Source organism: Mytilus galloprovincialis, chromosome 1 (genome assembly GCF_965363235.1).
Source record: "Mytilus galloprovincialis chromosome 1, xbMytGall1.hap1.1, whole genome shotgun sequence".
NCBI classification, from domain to species: domain Eukaryota; kingdom Metazoa; phylum Mollusca; class Bivalvia; order Mytilida; family Mytilidae; genus Mytilus; species Mytilus galloprovincialis.
Genome location: NC_134838.1, coordinates 3775109 through 3793278, shown reverse-complemented (window position 1 = coordinate 3793278; position 18170 = coordinate 3775109). Strand labels below are relative to the sequence as shown.

The 18170-nt window shown below is 32.3% G+C and overlaps 1 protein-coding gene across 1 annotated transcript; it reads left to right on the top strand.

Moving 5' to 3' along the window:
- The first annotated feature begins 238 nt into the window (after positions 1 to 238).
- LOC143061680 (melatonin receptor type 1B-A-like) lies at positions 239 to 10650 on the top strand. The gene is made up of 2 exons (XM_076233769.1): positions 239 to 509; positions 9553 to 10650. Exons 1-2 carry the CDS (start codon positions 239 to 241, stop codon positions 10323 to 10325), a joined length of 1044 nt encoding a protein of 347 aa, XP_076089884.1. The 3' UTR covers positions 10326 to 10650.
- The last annotated feature ends 7520 nt before the right edge of the window (positions 10651 to 18170 follow it).

Below are 18170 nucleotides of genomic sequence, written 5' to 3'. Positions count from 1 at the left end.
ATTGATGCCACTTATCAATATTACCATACTATAAGAAAACCGTGATTTACAAACAACTGTCAGTATTGATATAACCTACAATGATAATAATTAGGAAGTCTTATGTCGTCAAAATGTTCTTAACTTCATTAAGTATTTATAAATCTAATGGAAGCATGAAAGTATGATGAACAGCTGATTGGCACAGTAAGCTCTTTCCGATAACAACATAGATTACTAGTCAGGAATATATTTAACAATGAATGATAGCTTTTGTTCAAAGAATGAGACTAGTAACGACTGTCTATATTTCAGGCGATTTGAATTTATTCGGGATTCTCCAGGATTTGCCATTATCAGTATTTTATTGTTAGTTATTGCATCACTTGTTGGAACCTTTGGAAATTTCCTTATTTTGATAGTTGTGTCGAAAACAAAAGAACTCAGACAAGTGCAATCTGTTTTCATGGTTAACTTGGCAATATCCGATTTGTATGTTACGATGATAGCGGATCCTATGAGTATTGTTGGTAAGTAGCTACTTTAATGAAAATTTACTCAAAACTGTTAAATATATATTTGTTGTTTGACTACGGACGATAGTGTATTCCGTATGAATTCACATGACTTGCATTTTCAAAGGAAGAAGAGTTTGGTAGTCGTAGTTTGTTGCTGGATATCATTTGTTTTTCGTTTATTGTTTTGTACCTAGATAATGCCGTTAGTTTTCTCGTTTGAATTGTTTGACAGTTATCTGCACCTTGATATATATAGCTTGCTATGTACTATATGTTTTAACTTTACTTTCTGCTTTATAAATGATGTTCTCTTACTAAATAATTCAGAATTTGGTGACTATGTTGAACACAACAATCCAATCAAACTTGAGACAAAGGATACAACAGATACACTTAAGTCTGTCTCATATATCTTGTCTTACATCTAGAAATATACGGTTGATAAAAAACCTTTGCAACAACAGAGATGATTTCAACTGTGAACTTTCCATTTATATGTAGCAACATTCTAGCAACACCTACATATGGAGTACATATCTCCCAGTTGATACGATATTTCAAGGCTTGTGTTTCCAATAAAGATTTCCTTAGTAGAGGATTGTTGCTAAAAAAGAAACTATAAATCAAAAAGTTACAAGTAGTGCAGTTGAAATCATCCCTTCGTGAATTTTACGGGCAGCATGACGAATTGGTTGACCTTTACGGAATATCTATTTCACAGATCTAGATGACGACAGATATTTTCCAATCGGCATAATTACAATCTCGTTTCTTCCCCCAAATGTGACATATCGATTTAGTCATATCTCTGGTTTGAACTAACATGAGGAAAACGACGGGTGCCACATATATTTGAAGATAAAAAAAAAATCGTTGAATTTTGTCGTTGTTCTCTTAAGCTTGTTGGTTTGATACAAAAATGTCTCTTGCCATATCATACATATCGTACGATATGCATATAAAAATGAAACAAACAGTAAATTATTGAATCTCTAGAAATGCCCAGATTCGAAACATAAGAATTTACTTCAAAAATATTCTATTTGACTTGTGTACCTCTCCGTATATTTTTTTGGAAGTAGCGTCTAAATCTTTAATTTGTTACAATGTACATATTCATGAAGTTTGTTTTCAATCTATGAGTTTGACTGTCCCTCTGGTATCTTTCTTCCCTCTTTTAATCCTTCGTAAAAATCAGTCAGTATTTCACTGTTTATTTTGTGAAAGAAAATCAAATCCACAATCTATCTGTATCAATACTGTTGTAAAAATAAATACTAATTCATACGTCCAGAAAAAGAAATAAGTTGTTTAAATGCGTTTCTTCGGTTCTAATTGGAAGGAGATATAAATTACTCAAACGAAAGTAAAAAGATGCGATACAACGATAAGAAAATTAGATATAATATGATCAAAATAGACTTCAAATAGTTCGATTGGAATTAATGTGTATTCCATTAACTACAATGGCACTTTGAAGTTTCACATAAGGACCAATAAAAAGATATTTACTGATTTTGGTATTTAAAGAGGTAAAAGCAAGCCTAAAAAGTCGCAGTCAAAAGTTGATTTATTAACTTTGAATATACAGTTATTTAATTTTAATATCACATTTTACATCTTTTATATAAGCTTTGGATTTCAAATATTTTGGCCACGAGCATCACTGAAGAGACATGTATTGTCGAAATGCGCATCTGGTGCAAGAAAATTCGTACCGTTAATTTTATTACATTAGTAACCAAGAATTATATATGACATGTAGAAGTGTTATAATCTTGTATTTTTAAATGGTTCTTTCGTGATTGTATAGAAAACGAGACAAACTCAAACGTTTTTCTGATTCTATCACATCTAGAAAGTACGTCTACTGGTGTTTCTAGAAGAAAATGTACCATATAATTATCTGATAATACTTTATTACCAAGCAATACATCAATACAGTAGAGAAATTATCAATTATTTGCAATCATTTTCATACTCCATGGCTATCATCAATAAAGTTGCTTTGCACTTCTGCAGTAAAGAAAGATGGTCATATAAGATATGTGTTCATTGCTATAGATAATTGAAAGAATAAATAAACCTGATATAGATATTATATTTGATGAATATTATACAAAACAGAATGTTTATAGATTTTATTTCCTGAATTACTTATTATGTGACTCGGAATAAGTAATGTTTAAAAAAAGACAACTTGACTATTTACTTAATGACCGACAGTTTAACTTCATGAAAAAGGGGGGGATTTTGTTTCCTAAAAAAAGTATTCTGATTCAAAAATGTAGATATAGGAAGATGTTGTATGAGTGCAAATGAGAGAACTCTCCATCCAAGTCGTCACAATTTATAAAAGTAAACAATTATAGGTCAAGGTACGATTTTCAACACGGAGCCTTGGATCACACCGAACAGCAAGCTATAAAGGGCCTCAAATATTACTAGTGTAAAACCATTTAAACGGGAAAACCAACGGTCTAATAATCTATATAAAAAAACGAGAAACGAAGACAAATATGAACCACATCAACTATTATAAAACTTGGTACATTTGGGTTGAATATCAACGATAAAACTATAAAATGGGTGCTCGATAAAACTTCTAGTTCTTTGTACAGGTGCCGGAGGTGTGATATATATATGCAGTATAAAAGGAGAAAGGAAATAATTTTAATGTTTATAGTACGAAGAAGTGAACATTTAACGTAGTTACAAACAATCAAAGCTGGCATAGAACCAGATACAAGTTAACATTAAATAACAAAAAAATAAAGCATAACAAATAGTATAAACAGGTTAACTTGACAACAAAGTACGATTTGAGAGTACTCTCAAATGTATCAAGACTGTCCACATTCCATATGGTGTTAAATTTTGCAAAGAATGAGCGTTGAAAAACTAAATAAAATTGTTCACTCAGCGCGAAAATTTTAACTCAAACAAAAAACCATACACTCCCTCCCCCTTGCTGTTAAATGGTTGCTCTTTTATGGTATTGAATAAAGACGGATTATGTTCTTCTCAAATAATTTATTATGGTATGATACTAAAACCCTAACGGGAGGGATCGTGCCTAATTTTCATATGATAAACAGTAATACATAGAACAGTGGTGCGTATTTCATACACAGCAAGTATTCTATATCTGCGGACATTTTTCTTTTCTTTCTAAATCAAGTGTCAGTTAGTATCTAAAGACTGACAAAATAACTTAGTAATAAGTGACTCAAAATAGAATAAAATATAGGAAGAAACTAGTACACAACAAGTAAACAAGAAAAAATCACTACAGGAAATGTTAAATAAAAAGTAAAATAAAAAATACTGTACTCAAAGGAAAATATAAAACGGAAAGACCGTAATCAAATGGCAAAATCAAACGTTCAACACATCAAACGAATGGATAACAACTATCATATTCCTGACTTGGTACAGACATGCTCTTATGTGAAAAATGGTGGATTGAACCTTGTTTTTTTTAGCTAGCTAAACCTCTCACCTGTATGCCAGTTGTATCAACTTCCATTATAATGACAAAACAAACAGACAATTTTGAACACATATCATTAACTTGTGTCGTGTGTGCTGTTGTTTGTTTTTGTTTTTCATTTTTAGCCATGGCGTTGTCCGTTTTTTTTTTAGATTTATGAGTTTGACTGTCCCTTTTGTATCTTTCGTCCCTCTTTTATCAACAAATATGAGAACGTATAAGCCTTTTTAAATAACGTTTTCGTTTAAAGTAAAAAAAATAAATATATGGAACAGGCATTCAAAATGTAACGGGGTTAACTATTTTTTGAATACTCAACCTCTTTTTATGTCGATCATTGGAATCAGAAAAGGCACATAAAAAGCGTATAAAAGGTATATAAACGGATAAGAGCAAACATTACCTGCTCAACAAGTGGCCAAATAAGTGTTATTCATGAGTAATAATTTCCAGTGACAAATACCATTTATTGGCTTCACGGGAAAGGCACAATGACTCCTTCAAATAGAATATGAACGTATTTGTGCTCTTCAACTTTGTACTTGTTTGGCTTTATAAATATTTTGATATGAGCGTCACTGATGAGTCTTATGTAGACGAAACGCGCGTCTGGCGTACTAAATTATAATCCTGGTACTTTTGATAACTATTATTACAAATATGAACACCAAAGAATAATGGTGTTCGTAAATTTTTTTGGAGATTACATTCATTTTAATCCTTTGGTTATATAAAATTCTATAGCTCTTCAACTGTTCGGTTCTTATACATCAATGGCTTTCAAATATTAGGCCTTAAGCATACACGATGAATCCAGAAAAGCAATTCGGACACATGAAATTTATAACGTGATGTTTCGGTATTTTTGTTGAAGGATATTTTTTCATTACTCATATGAACAAATGAACATGTTGGCAAGATTTAGTTGGTTCATATGATTGCCTATATTAAAAACAGAACATTTTTTAACTGAAGAAAACTTTCTGCATAAAGATATAAAGCATTTATAATTATATCAGTTTCAGGCAATATATTTGTTTTAAATCAAATATGGGCAACCGTAGTTTGCCTGTGTTTTTAAGTTATAATTTAATTGAGAGAAACATACTAAAACCGAGTGAAAAACATCAACTATAAGAGGAAATCAAGAGTACAACAGGAACACTGAAGTGGAACAAAAACAACATCAACTATAAGAGGAAATCAAGCGTACAACAAGAACACTGAAGTGGAACAAAAACAAACGCCAGCATACATAGAAACGAACTATTTGGAAACAACTGCCTTGGTACATAAAGTTATTTATGTTTAATATGATTTGCCCCTTATCAAAAACGAGAACATCTTGTTATGAAACCGTGTCAAAGTTTCATACAATGAAATATTGTAACAAATTTGGCTAAGTAACAACGACGGCACATAAACGACAACATTATCACAAAATACCATTTTTATTTCTAAGATTATTATTTTTTTTAAAACCCGTTTAAAAATTCATAAAATCTTTCTGATATTGAAAAATGTCTTTGAGCGAACATTATTCTTTATTTTAAGCAACGATGTTTTGAACGTAACAACATTTCAATCATTTTCAGTAAGTTTTCAATATATGGGTTTGATTATCACTTTGGTGTCTTTTGCCGCTCCTTTTCAAGTATAAATCTCTGCTATTCATGTAAGGACTAAATTATTATAACTGAACTTTGTCATCCAGGAAGTTGGTGCCACTCCTTGTTTTAATGTTTATACTAAGAATGATTGTAAGAGTGATTTATTTCTTAATTCTCACATGTTATGATCCAGTTAAGAGCACTTTATTTGTCTAAAAGTCGTTAACTTTATGAATCAATATTTCGTTTGATGGAACTAGGTCAGTATGATGTATAGCTTAAAGACGTCTTTCTCCAAGATTTACGCATGTAGTTACTATATATTCCTATCTTTAGTAAAGATAATCTGTTTTACAGACAATCCCGTTTAAGTAAGTTTTTGACGAATTTCTGTTTTTCAACGTTTAGTTAGTTTGTCATTTTAATTAGGGTTTTTGCAACGCAAAACACCTGAAATTATGCATTGAAATCATTCATAGCTTTGGACGGTTATCAACCTTGGTATAAAGTTCCTATTCATATTATACTCTGCGAAATTACATGAACGAGTTCAAATTTTTATTTCAACTTTAATTTGCTTAAGTTCAAGTTACAGTAAATGGGCTATGTCGCTGATTTTGCTACAATTTTGCATACAACCTTGGCTCGTTACAATACAAGTTGTAATTCATCGAGCAAAGATTGTATGCAAAATGTTAATAAAATCTGTGACATAGCCCATTTACTGTAACTTGCCCTTAATACACAATAAGGTAATAAAGGTAAAAAAAACTCTCACAATTTTGATTCCTTATGTATATCAAACATTTGCCATTTCAAAATGATGATGTCTGTCACAATAATTTAAGTCAGAGATTACATTATACCAGCAGTTTAAAGAATTTTTCTCTGTAACTGTGTCTTAAAGGGTTAAAATATCTTAATGCTGAACTATATTTTATAGAAAGGATGATTATATAACTGGAATGTTATCAATTTAAGACATCATACATATAACAGGGTTGTACTTTGAGTGTTTACGTGTTTTTTTTAAGTAAGCGGTACAACATTTTCTGCCTTAAATTTTCACAGTTACTACTATCTTCTACATAGAATCTGAATTAACATTCACTATCTATAATTGCATTCATCGGTTCATCATCAATAATAATTAACAGCTTTAGTAAAGAATGAAACACAAAACCAACATTATATACCCCATTCTCTTTGGTCGTGATTGGTTATTACACATGATGTTTTTTGAAATCCAAACTATAAACTTATAATGGCATCGCTTAATATGAACTGGTAAAATATATGTTCTTGTTTATTTAACCTGAATCACAAAATAATAAATGAAAGTATGAAGACTGATCCAAACGATCATTGTCAAGTTTTATAAAAGTTTAATAATCTTGGCGTTCTTATGACACAATTCATTTTCGTGTTCGTATGTAAATTGTCATGCAGTTTTGGTAGCCCATTATAATACTGTTTATCAACATGAGACATGGTTGCCAATGTCTCTGCATCAATTTTATAGAATATATCCATGATTTACAAATCATCTACTTAACCATTGTGACAGGTAACAGGAACTTTTCCCTGAATAATTAAATTAAATCTTACAAGAATATATAAAAAGGTCTTGCACATACATTTGTTTTTTTTTACTTTAAGCACCAAAATAATTGTTAAAATGTGCTGTCCGTCTATCGTAAATTATCGTCAGATGGAACATTTACCAACTACTTGGTTTATTTTGTATGGAGATGGACGACACTACAAGAAAAAAAAATCAGCATGTTCAAATGAATCCTAAATAACTTTCAATGGACCAGGTTAAGAATAACTCACAAACAGAAAGCACAGCTATGAGATATAAATATACTACCTTAAGGATGTTCGCTGCTCAGTTTCAAAATATATAGCTTTCCATATGACTAGTATATATTGATAGGGGATTAATTGAGGAATCAAAAAATAAATAAGATTTCATAAGACTTTTAAAAAAGGTTTATACTTATACATGTAAAAGATTTATATAAAAAAATTGGGATCCGTGGGCAAAATTTCTTTTTAAGGCATTCAAATGGTTAAAACCAGAGGATTTCGAAAATCTGTCAAAAATTCTAAAAAATGACAAGCAAACATCCTTAAGGCTGTTTTTGATTTATTTTAAGTTGACTGCTTATATTTACATTAATACTTGAGATTTTTAAAATCTGCATTCAAAGATGTTTTATTAGCGATTTGCCCATGATTGAAAATAATGACAAGATAAATATTACTTGATTAATGATAAATAGAACCAAAGAAATATACTTTATATCTGTAGGAGATAAAATAATAATCGGCTGTAATGTCAGTTGATAACTTTTTAAAGCTCCTAACTTACATTTTCTCATTTTTTTTTATATAATCCTAGCGGTTAATATCGACATTAGAGCAGCATGTATAGGAATTTAAAAAAAACCCATTAATATCTGCTTATATCAAAATTAAATGCCAAAAATGAGATCATCATTTTATTTCTGATATGACGAACATTTTATCAGGCATTTATATATCTTACAGACACGCAGTTACTTACCCAGGCTTATAATTGGATACGTCAAAAAGAAAAAAGCCCATTAAATATGTGAAAAATAACCTTTGGGTTCTTGTAAACTATCTTTGAAGGCGAAATTCATACGCAGCTGTCTAAAAATGTTTTTTTTTATTGCATTATTAAACTTTCAAATTTCAGGTGCTGAATTAGGAATCCACACTCCTAACTGTGTATTGCTACCTTAACCTTGTTTTATTGCTCGCTAAACCTTCCAGTTGTATAAAAGTTGTTTGTAGCTCCGTTATATTTACATAGATATAGGAAGATGTGTGATGTGAGTGCCAATGAGACAACTCTCAAACCAAATAACAATTTATAAAATTAAACCATTATAGGTCAATGTACGGCCTTCAACACGGAGCCTTGGCTCACACCGAACAAAAAGCTATAAAGGGCCCCAAAATCACTAGTGTAAAACCATTCAAACGGGAAAACCAACGGTCTAATCTATATAAAAAACTAGAAACGAGAAACACGTATATTACATAAACAAAAGACAACTACTGTACACAATTGGTTTATGTGACAATAGTTTGGACCCACCAGCCCAACCTGTGTAAACATACATCACAGATACACAACAAAACTAATAAAAAATTTAACAAAGTCGCTATCAAAAGAAATGTTAGAGTTGACTGTAATTTGACATAGAGGCCGATAAAAAATTTTATAGTAGAAAGAACATTACCAATATAGTACAAATCAAGTGATATACAATACAAATGTAAACAAAATGGAGACAACCCTGTAAAAACCCATAGTGTTCGAATCGCACATCAGAACCCACCTGGACCAGTAATGCACAAACTCGACACGTCAAGTCAAAAGTCGCTTAAAAGCTTCATGATATCACGAAGACAAATAAAGTCAACACTGTCAAATTAAAAAAAAAAATGTTTAACTCAAGACCGTGTGGTATTATTGGTGAATATTTGCTCTTGATACTGATCAATGAAAATTTTGAGAAAAAGAATTACACATTCTTTGACAAAATCTTTGCTCGTTTCAAATCGGCTTCATTGTTACCTAAAAATAACACTATTTTGAAATGTATGCTTTAATTGGTAGAAAGAGTTTAATATCAATAGTAACACAGTCACATGTTTTGTGTGTAACAACATGAAATTCATTGAGATTGACCAACATATTTCACATAAAAAATATTAAAAAAAACCACCTAAAAACCTCAAAATACAAAACTTTGTCTGACCAATGAGCAATAATTAATGCAAGACAATACAATTTAATATCACTAAATTCAGTAATGAAATTTCATATTTATTATTTCTTTTTTCTTTATATTGTTTTTGAGTTCATTATTAATAAATGATAGAATGCAGATTTATTTTTTTATTTTTTTAGGTAAAGTTGAAGGCCGGCCATTCTTCATGCAGTATCCATTACTGTGCGATATAATCGGAAAAGTGTGTACAGTTTCATGTATTGTGTCCCTAGGGTCCATCACATTGCTCAGTTTCAACCGATACATATTAATCTGTCACAACTCTCATTACGAGAAAATATTTACTCGGCGATCATGTATCATAATGTGCATATCACTGTATCTCGTTGGTATGATCATGGTTCTACTTAATAATGCTGGAATTGGTGGACATGGTTTTGATGACAAAAGTTTGGAATGTATTTGGGACAGAATGGCAACATACAGTTACACCGTTGTATTTTCAGTTTGTCTTGTGTGGATTCCGTTAATAGTTGTAGGAATTTCTTACTTAAAACTATTTTTATATGTCAGACGTAAACGTAAACAGGTGACAAGTACAGAAAACGCAGTACATGTTGACAATAAATCACTTAGACTAGCGAAAACAATATTTATCGTGTATGCAGTATTTTCGATCTGTTGGATACCGTTTGCAATGTTACTTGTTGCGGATGCTGAAGATACGTTTTCCCACGAAGTGCATCTTTCCATCACAGTTTTTGCTCATTTGCATCCATCAATCAACTGGTTGATTTATTATGTTACAAATGGAAATTTCAAAACAGGATGTCTCAAAATATTCAAAATTCGTGGACAACAGTTTTCATCACAGCCTATCGGTACTGTGCCTAAATCTGTACCTGTCATGAGCATTCATATGAAATCACTTTCATCTGAAGATTTAAATTAAATTAACCGAAGGCATCAAAATCATTTATTGTATGAAATTACCATCTTACTGTCTGAGCCATACCTCAGCTGAAATTAGCTATAAAAAAAGAAGGATGAAAGATACCAGAGGGACAGTCCAACTCATAGATCGAAAATAAACTGACAAAGCCATAGCTAACAATGAAAAAGACAATCAAAAAGTTATAGAACACATGACACAACAAAGAAAACTAAAGACTAAGCAACACGAACGCCACCAAAACACTGGGGTGATCTCAGGTGCTCCGGAAGGGTAAGCAGATCCTGCTCCACATGTGGCACCCGTCGTGTTGTTCATGTTATTACAAACCAGGTAAATAGTCTAATTTGGTAGGTCACATTTATGAAAAGGGAATGGGATTGTAGTAAAATATGACGAAGTAAATTTCTAATACCTAATTCAAGTATTTATATACATCCTTATATAAGGACAACGTAGGCACTAGTATAACTTTCTAATTTTATGTAGTGACATTCCAAAATAGTGTTATGATCCTTTATCGACAAATATTGAGGCGCAGCGTTATCTCAGTCCTATAAGAGCTTTAATTAGGATTGCCTAAATACGTAAAATATTAAAAAATAATTAAATCATGAAGGACCCCTCAAACGGGGTTTGTGTATCAAAATATAAGCATGGTATCTTTGATAACTATTTACACCACTTTATTGATGCTATTGCTGGTGGACGTTTCGTCCCCTTGAGTATCACTAGCCAAGTAGTCAGCACTTCGATGTTGACATGAATATCAATTAAATGGTAAATTTTATTAATTAACTGTTTGCAAAAGTATGAATTATTCAAAATTAAGATTTTCTTATCCCAGGCATAGATTACTTATGGATAAATTTTTGAAATTTTGGGTCATCAATGCTTTTCAGCTTTATATAGATATAAGAAAATGAAGTATGAGTGCCAAAGAGACAACTCTCCGTCCAACTCTCCATCAATTTATACTTATTTGGCTTTCTAACTATTTTGATCTGATCGTCACTTAGTCTTATGTAGACAAAGCGCGCGTCTGGCGTATCAAACTATAAGCCTTGTACCTTGATAACTTCTTATATATGATTCATCAAGCGTACGTACCTTTTGTCAAATTCTTATAACGGCGTCACATATCAGCGTATAGCACCGACGTACGCCAGGCGCTGTCAATTCTCTTGTGATTGTTGACGCATCTGACTTGTCTGACTACAAAGAATGTGCTTTGCTCATTGTTGAAGGTCCTACTATGACCTAAATATATCATTTTATATATCTATATTTGATAATTTCGGTGTCATTTGGTCTCTTGTGGAGAGTTTTCTCATTGGCAATCATACCACATCTTTCTTTTTCATAAGTATGAGGTATTTCAATGAACTAGTACACATTTTTATTAAGGGGCCAACTGGATCCCAACTCCGGGTGTGGGATTTTCCTACTGCAGTAAGGACCCTATATATGTGGCTTTCGAATGTATCTGCTCTTTGGTCGGCTTGTTGTCTCTTAGATATAAACCCAATTTCAATTATCAATTACATTGTGTGTTCTACTTCTGGATAAACATGGTTTTGTAAATTCACGGACATATACCACTATATAAATGTCAGAGCAAGATTTGTTGAATGTCAGAACGCCATGGGTGTGTTTGTATAATACGTTCACGAAGCGCTGAAAATACGCCAGGCGTATGTTAGAAACACGCTCCACATAAGTCCAAGTAAAAATCGAACGATCTCGAGGCGTATACAAAATGCCCTAAACGGATCTCAAACTTATGCAACGCGCTTGTAATGTATGTGTTACGTGCGTGTAGCGAACATGTATACTTTTGAAAAACGCTAGAGCTAGATTAACATTTTTTGCTGCATAAAACTTATGGAGTTAAAACGTTCTCCAAGCGAATACTTTTTAATTTTGACGTACTTTCAACATGTGCAACGCGCGTCTGACGTCTTAGCTTTTCTATTGCGTGCACATAACGTAGACGGACTTAGTCCATTTTCTCTGTACGTCTGGTGCACGTCGGTCTATACGCTAATGTGTAACACCGGCATAAGTAAGAAAGTTGTTCTTGGCGAAACGCAACGTCTGGCATACCCAAATAATAAGCCGGGTATCTTTGAACAGTTTATTTAGAAAAGTAAAATCACGAAAATACAAAAATCAAAGGAAAATTCAAAAAGGAAAGTCCCTAATCCAATGACCAAAAGCTCATTGTGCTATTCTTTATTCTAAACTGGTAACGTTAATTAATCATCTCATGTTTAACTTTATATTTCAATGTAAAGAAACGCGTCATAAAACTAATGGTGAGATGATTAATGTGAAAATGGAATAGTTACAACAAAAAAATTGTAAAGCTGTCAGAAGTTTGTTTTGAAAAGATTGTTTGTTCCAATGTGTAAATTAGAAAAATGTAAATGTTCAAGCATTATAAGAAATTCATCAATATACATGCATAAACTTAACATTTGAAATTCCTGTGTTGAAGCAATCAAAAAGACATGTCAGACCGGATTTAGCTTTGATTTATACATGCATTTTGATAAGGTTAGTGAACAAAGTTTTCAATGAACTACTACTAATATATACTAAGTAATTGTGTATGTTAGGGAATTTATGTCTTTTAAGCTCAATCGCTCAAATGTATTGAAATTAGAATTGAATAGAATACTTTCAACTGACATTTTGGAAAGGTTAATCTTTAAAATATACTTTCTAAAGTCTTGATGGTCCATGGAATTATATAATCGACGTATCTAACTTGGCAGCGTTAAAAAAGTAGACTTTGTTTTTGTATCTTTATGGCAAAGAAAGTATTTTTTAAGGTAACTTAACTTTTTTGTGGCTGTTTAGCAGAACAGTCATCGCACTATTTTTTGGTTTTAAATAGATATTCAAAAAGTACAAACTGATACACCAAAGTTCACCAAAAATACCGTACAATTTGTCTTTACTATTTGAAACTAGCAAACGATTAAAGTGTAACAATGTTGACTGCTGAACCCCAACCAATATTTGAAATGTTAACCTATTACGTTTATTTGTTTTGCTCAAACAATGTTGTCAATATCATGGAATTTGATACGACTGTGACAAATATGAGAGGCGTAGCTAGCGATAAAACGAGATTTCATCCACCTTTTTCATAAAGAAATGCCTACTTCAAGTCTGGAATAATCGTTTGATGTATTGAAGTTTTGCCGTTTTATAAGAGACTTTTCGTTTAAAATTTTCCTGTTCTCTGTATTTTGGTTATTTTACTTTTTCTAAATAATTATTTGTCATTTGGTAGTCTTTCGTATTTTTGTCATGGTCACATTTTCAGTTCGTTTTTTGATGAATATCTCTTTGCTCTCTATCGCCTCTTCATCATAATATTACGAGCATGCGCTATTTATACTTCAACGTTATATTGTCCGTAGGTCAACGCAGTGTTCATAATTATAATCAAATGAATTTGTGTAAAATGCATGACTAACAGAGATATAGAGACGTTATCTGATTGCCATTCAGATTGAACGATACTGAACACTGAACTGGAAAGTGCAAAACAGAGCAAAACACGTTGTACAATGATGAGCACACCTTATACCATAAGGCCAGCTGTAAAAGCCAAGCTAGCCGAATGATTAAACACCTTCAAAAGATGAAACTAACAATTTGATTGAAGCATTTATCATTTCAAATGTAATGAATGTATACAGCTATTAATGATTACGACTGAAATACAGGCTCCTGGTTTCAAACTAAGGTATAGCTAAAACGGACGTAACCACAACAACACATATATATATATATATATTTTTAAATTTGCAAACTACATTTCACATCAAATAATAACAGTTCGTTAAAATATTGTCACTAGCGCTTTCATGCCTTCTGGCAATCTTCAGGCGACGTTTTAACAATGTCCTTGACGACACTGCCGTTGGTAACGTTTATTACGTTACAATAACGCTAAGGGGAGATAAATCAAACGTGTTTACGTAGATCCGTTTAATTTTGGCTGAAAGTCCCTTATAAAGTGTGCTTCCTTTGCCAGTCTTTTATATTTGTTCGATTCGCTCATTTTATAGAACGGATATACGGTAAATTTTCCACTACTGCACGTTTGGAAATGTTCGCTCACATCTTGCATTCGTGTGGATGGATCTCGTATCTGTTGTCTGTGAACACGAACTCTTTGACAAATTGAGTTACCAGTCTGTCCGATGTACCATTCCTTGCAAGTGCTGCATACAATACAGTAAATAAGGTTTACCGTTTTGCAATTCATGTCTGCATTTGGAACAATGGTTTGGCCGTTTTTCAATGTTATTTGCGGGCCGGTTGCCATATATTCACAAATACCACATCTAGGGTCATTACATTTTGAAACGTTGTATTGTATTCCATTTGGGTCATAAAACTTAGCCCTTGTTAAAATCTTTTTAAGATTTAAAGGCTGTCTTTTCCTTTTCAGGAATTTTTCTGTAGGGAAAAGCTTTTTTAATTTTTTCGTTTTTTGTAAAACTGGCAAATTTGCTTTTATGACGTTGAATATGTCAGGATTGTACGGGTTATGAGTGCTAACAAACGGGATAAGTTCTGTATTACTCTCTTTACGTGCTGTGAACCTGAGTTCCGTCATTGGTATTGCTTTTGCCTTTTCTATTCCCTTTTCTATTAGTGGGTTTGGATAGTTTTGTTCCTTCAAAAACACCTTTAGTTCATTCAATCGTAATTCCTTCGTGAAATCATCACTCACAATTGTACATACACGTCGTGCTAGACAAAACGGGATGTTTCTTTTCGTATGTGAAGGATGACAGGAATGAAAATTCAGGTATTGATGGGTCTTCATTTTTTAGGTGTGGGTCGGAACAAAACCGCCTACCAAATAGAGGAACGTTCCGAAACCAATCTGAAACAAGTAACAGGGTCGACCCAAAAATAATTAACTTGTCTAATCGCAAAATTGATTCCGATGAAATGAAAGTGTTAAATAAATGACTGAAATATACTCCAACACCTCCAGCTGACACTGATACACTCTCAGTGGATATCAAAGAATTTTGCCGAAAATTAAGACTAAAAAACCATTTTGGGGATAAAGAATCAAAGACAGCTGACGAATCAATTGTAAGAAATAAATCTACATTTACACCGGAAAAAGGAAAAAATAAAGATTTAGACTTATACATTAATCATCTGTCAAACTTTCCATTAATACCGAAGCCACAGGACAAAGTAAAAAATAATTTACCATTTAAACAACAGCAAGCTTTATACAGATTACAAAAAGATGAATCGATAATTATAAAAGAAGCTGACAAGGGTGGTGCATTAGTAATAATGGACAGAATATATTACCGAGACAAAATTCAGGAACAGCTCAATGATAAACAATATTATCGGGAACTCAACGACAATATGGAAAAGAAAACTAAGAGAAATATAAACAAACTTATTTCAAAATTTCCTCATTGTACTACTGAAAAGGAAGTTGACTATCTTACAAAATTTGAGGTAAAGACAAGCAACTTTTATGGACTACCTAAAATCCACAAAAGTAAGGAAGTAGAAACAGCAGTTCAACAACAAAATTGCGCATATATCGAAATAAATTCACCAAAAGATTTAAAATTTCGGCCTATTGTTGCTGGACCGCAGTGTCCAACTCATAGATTGAGCCATTTCATTGACCTAATTTTGAAACCTTTATGCCATATGTACCTAGTTTTATCCGTGATAATTTTGATTTTTTAAATCATTTACCAGCCGAAGTCAAAGAAGATGCAATATTGGTAAGCTTCGACGTAACAAGTCTTTACACCAATATACCGCACAAACTAGGATTAGATGCTGTAAAATTTTGGCTAGAGTCATATAGGCACATTATCGACCAAAGATTTTCGAATAATTTTTTGTTGGAGGGATTGAAAATCATACTAGATAATAACACCTTTTTCTTTGATGGAAAATATTATCTACAGATCTCTGGTACAGCTATGGGAACAAAAGTTGCTCCAACATACGCAACTCTCGTGATGGGATTTCTGGAGGATAAAATGTATCAACAAGTTGAAAGTGAATTTGATACAGCTTTTAAAGTGTACGTAAAATCGGAATGGAAGCGATTCTTAGACGACTGTTTTATCATTTTAAACAAAAGTCACAATTTAGAGAAGTTTCATAGTCTGATAAACACATTACATCCTTCGATTAAATTTACCATCGAATCTAGCGAAAAAAGACTGCCATTTCTAGATATTTTAATATTAAAGAATGGAACAACCTTAACCACAGATATATATTATAAGAAGACCGACACCCACCAGTACTTGAATTTTCATTCCTGTCATCCTTCACATACGAAAAGAAACATCCCGTTTTGTCTAGCACGACGTGTATGTGCAATTGTGAGTGATGATTTCACGAAGGAATTACGTTTGAATGAACTAAAGGTGTTTTTGAAAGAACAAAACTATCCAAACCCACTAATAGAAAAGGGAATAGAAAAGGCAAAAGCAATACCAATGACGGAACTCAGGTCCACAGCACGTAAAGAGAGTAATACAGAACTTATCCCGTTTGTTAGCACTCATAACCCGTACAATCCTGACATATTCAACGTCATAAAAGCAAATTTGCCAGTTTTACAAAAAACGAAAAAATTAAAAAAGCTTTTCCCTACAGAAAAATTCCTGAAAAGTAAAAGACAGCTTTTAAATCTTAAAAAGATTTTAACAAGGGCTAAGTTTTATGACCCAAATGGAATACAATACAACGTTTCAAAATGTAATGACCCTAGATGTGGTCTTTGTGAATATATGGCAACCGGCCGCAAATAACATTGAAAAACGGCCAAACCATTGTTCCAAATGCAGACATGAATTGCAAAACGGTAAACCTTATTTACTGTATTGTATGCAGCACTTGCAAGGAATGGTACATCGGACAGACTGGTAACTCAATTTGTCAAAGAGTTCGTGTTCACAGACAACAGATACGAGATCCATCCACACGAATGCAAGATGTGAGCGAACATTTCGAAACGTGCAGTAGTGGAAAATTACCGTATATCCGTTCTATAAAATGAGCGAATCGAACAAATATAAAAGACTGGCAAAGGAAGCACACTTTATAAAGGACTTTCAGCCAAAATTAAACGGATCTACGTAAACACGTTTGATTTATCTCCCCTTAGCGTTATTGTAACGTAATAAACGTTACCAACGGCAGTGTCGTCAAGGACTTTGTTAAAACGTCGCCTGAAGATTGCCAGAAGGCATGAAAGCGCTAGTGACAATATTTTAACGAACTGTTATTATTTGATGTGAAATGTAGTTTGCAAATTTAAAAATATTATTATATACATTCTGTACACCGTGTTTATTTACTTTTGCTATATATATATATATATATATATATATATATATATATATATATATATATATATATATAAAAAAAGTTTATTTACTTTTGCTATATATATATATATATATATTTAGCAAAAGTAAATAAATACGGTGTGTATATATATATATATAAAGACTTGTTATTTGGAACAGATAAAACTAAAATGAACGAAACCCCAGAATTCAGACTCCTGGGCTTGGGCAGAGATAAAACGAATACGAAGGTAGCCATTGAAACCTCTTATGTCTGTTTGCTTCGTTCACACATCGTTGTCAATATGATGGTATTTTATGCGACTGAAACAGTGAGAGGTTAAGACAGCTTTAAAACCAGGTTTAATCTACCATTTTCTACATACGAAAATGTCTATCATAAGTCAGGAATATGAGAGTTGTTATCCATTCAGTTGATGTGTTTGAGTCTTTTGATTTT

Coding starts and splice junctions, on each gene's coding strand:
- LOC143061680 (XM_076233769.1), top strand. CDS start 239: ATGAATGATAGCTTTTGTTCAAAGAATGAGACTAGTAACGACTGTCTA. Junction 510..9,552: donor GGATCCTATGAGTATTGTTG/GTAAGTAGCTAC, acceptor TTATTTTTTTAG/GTAAAGTTGAAGGCCGGCCA.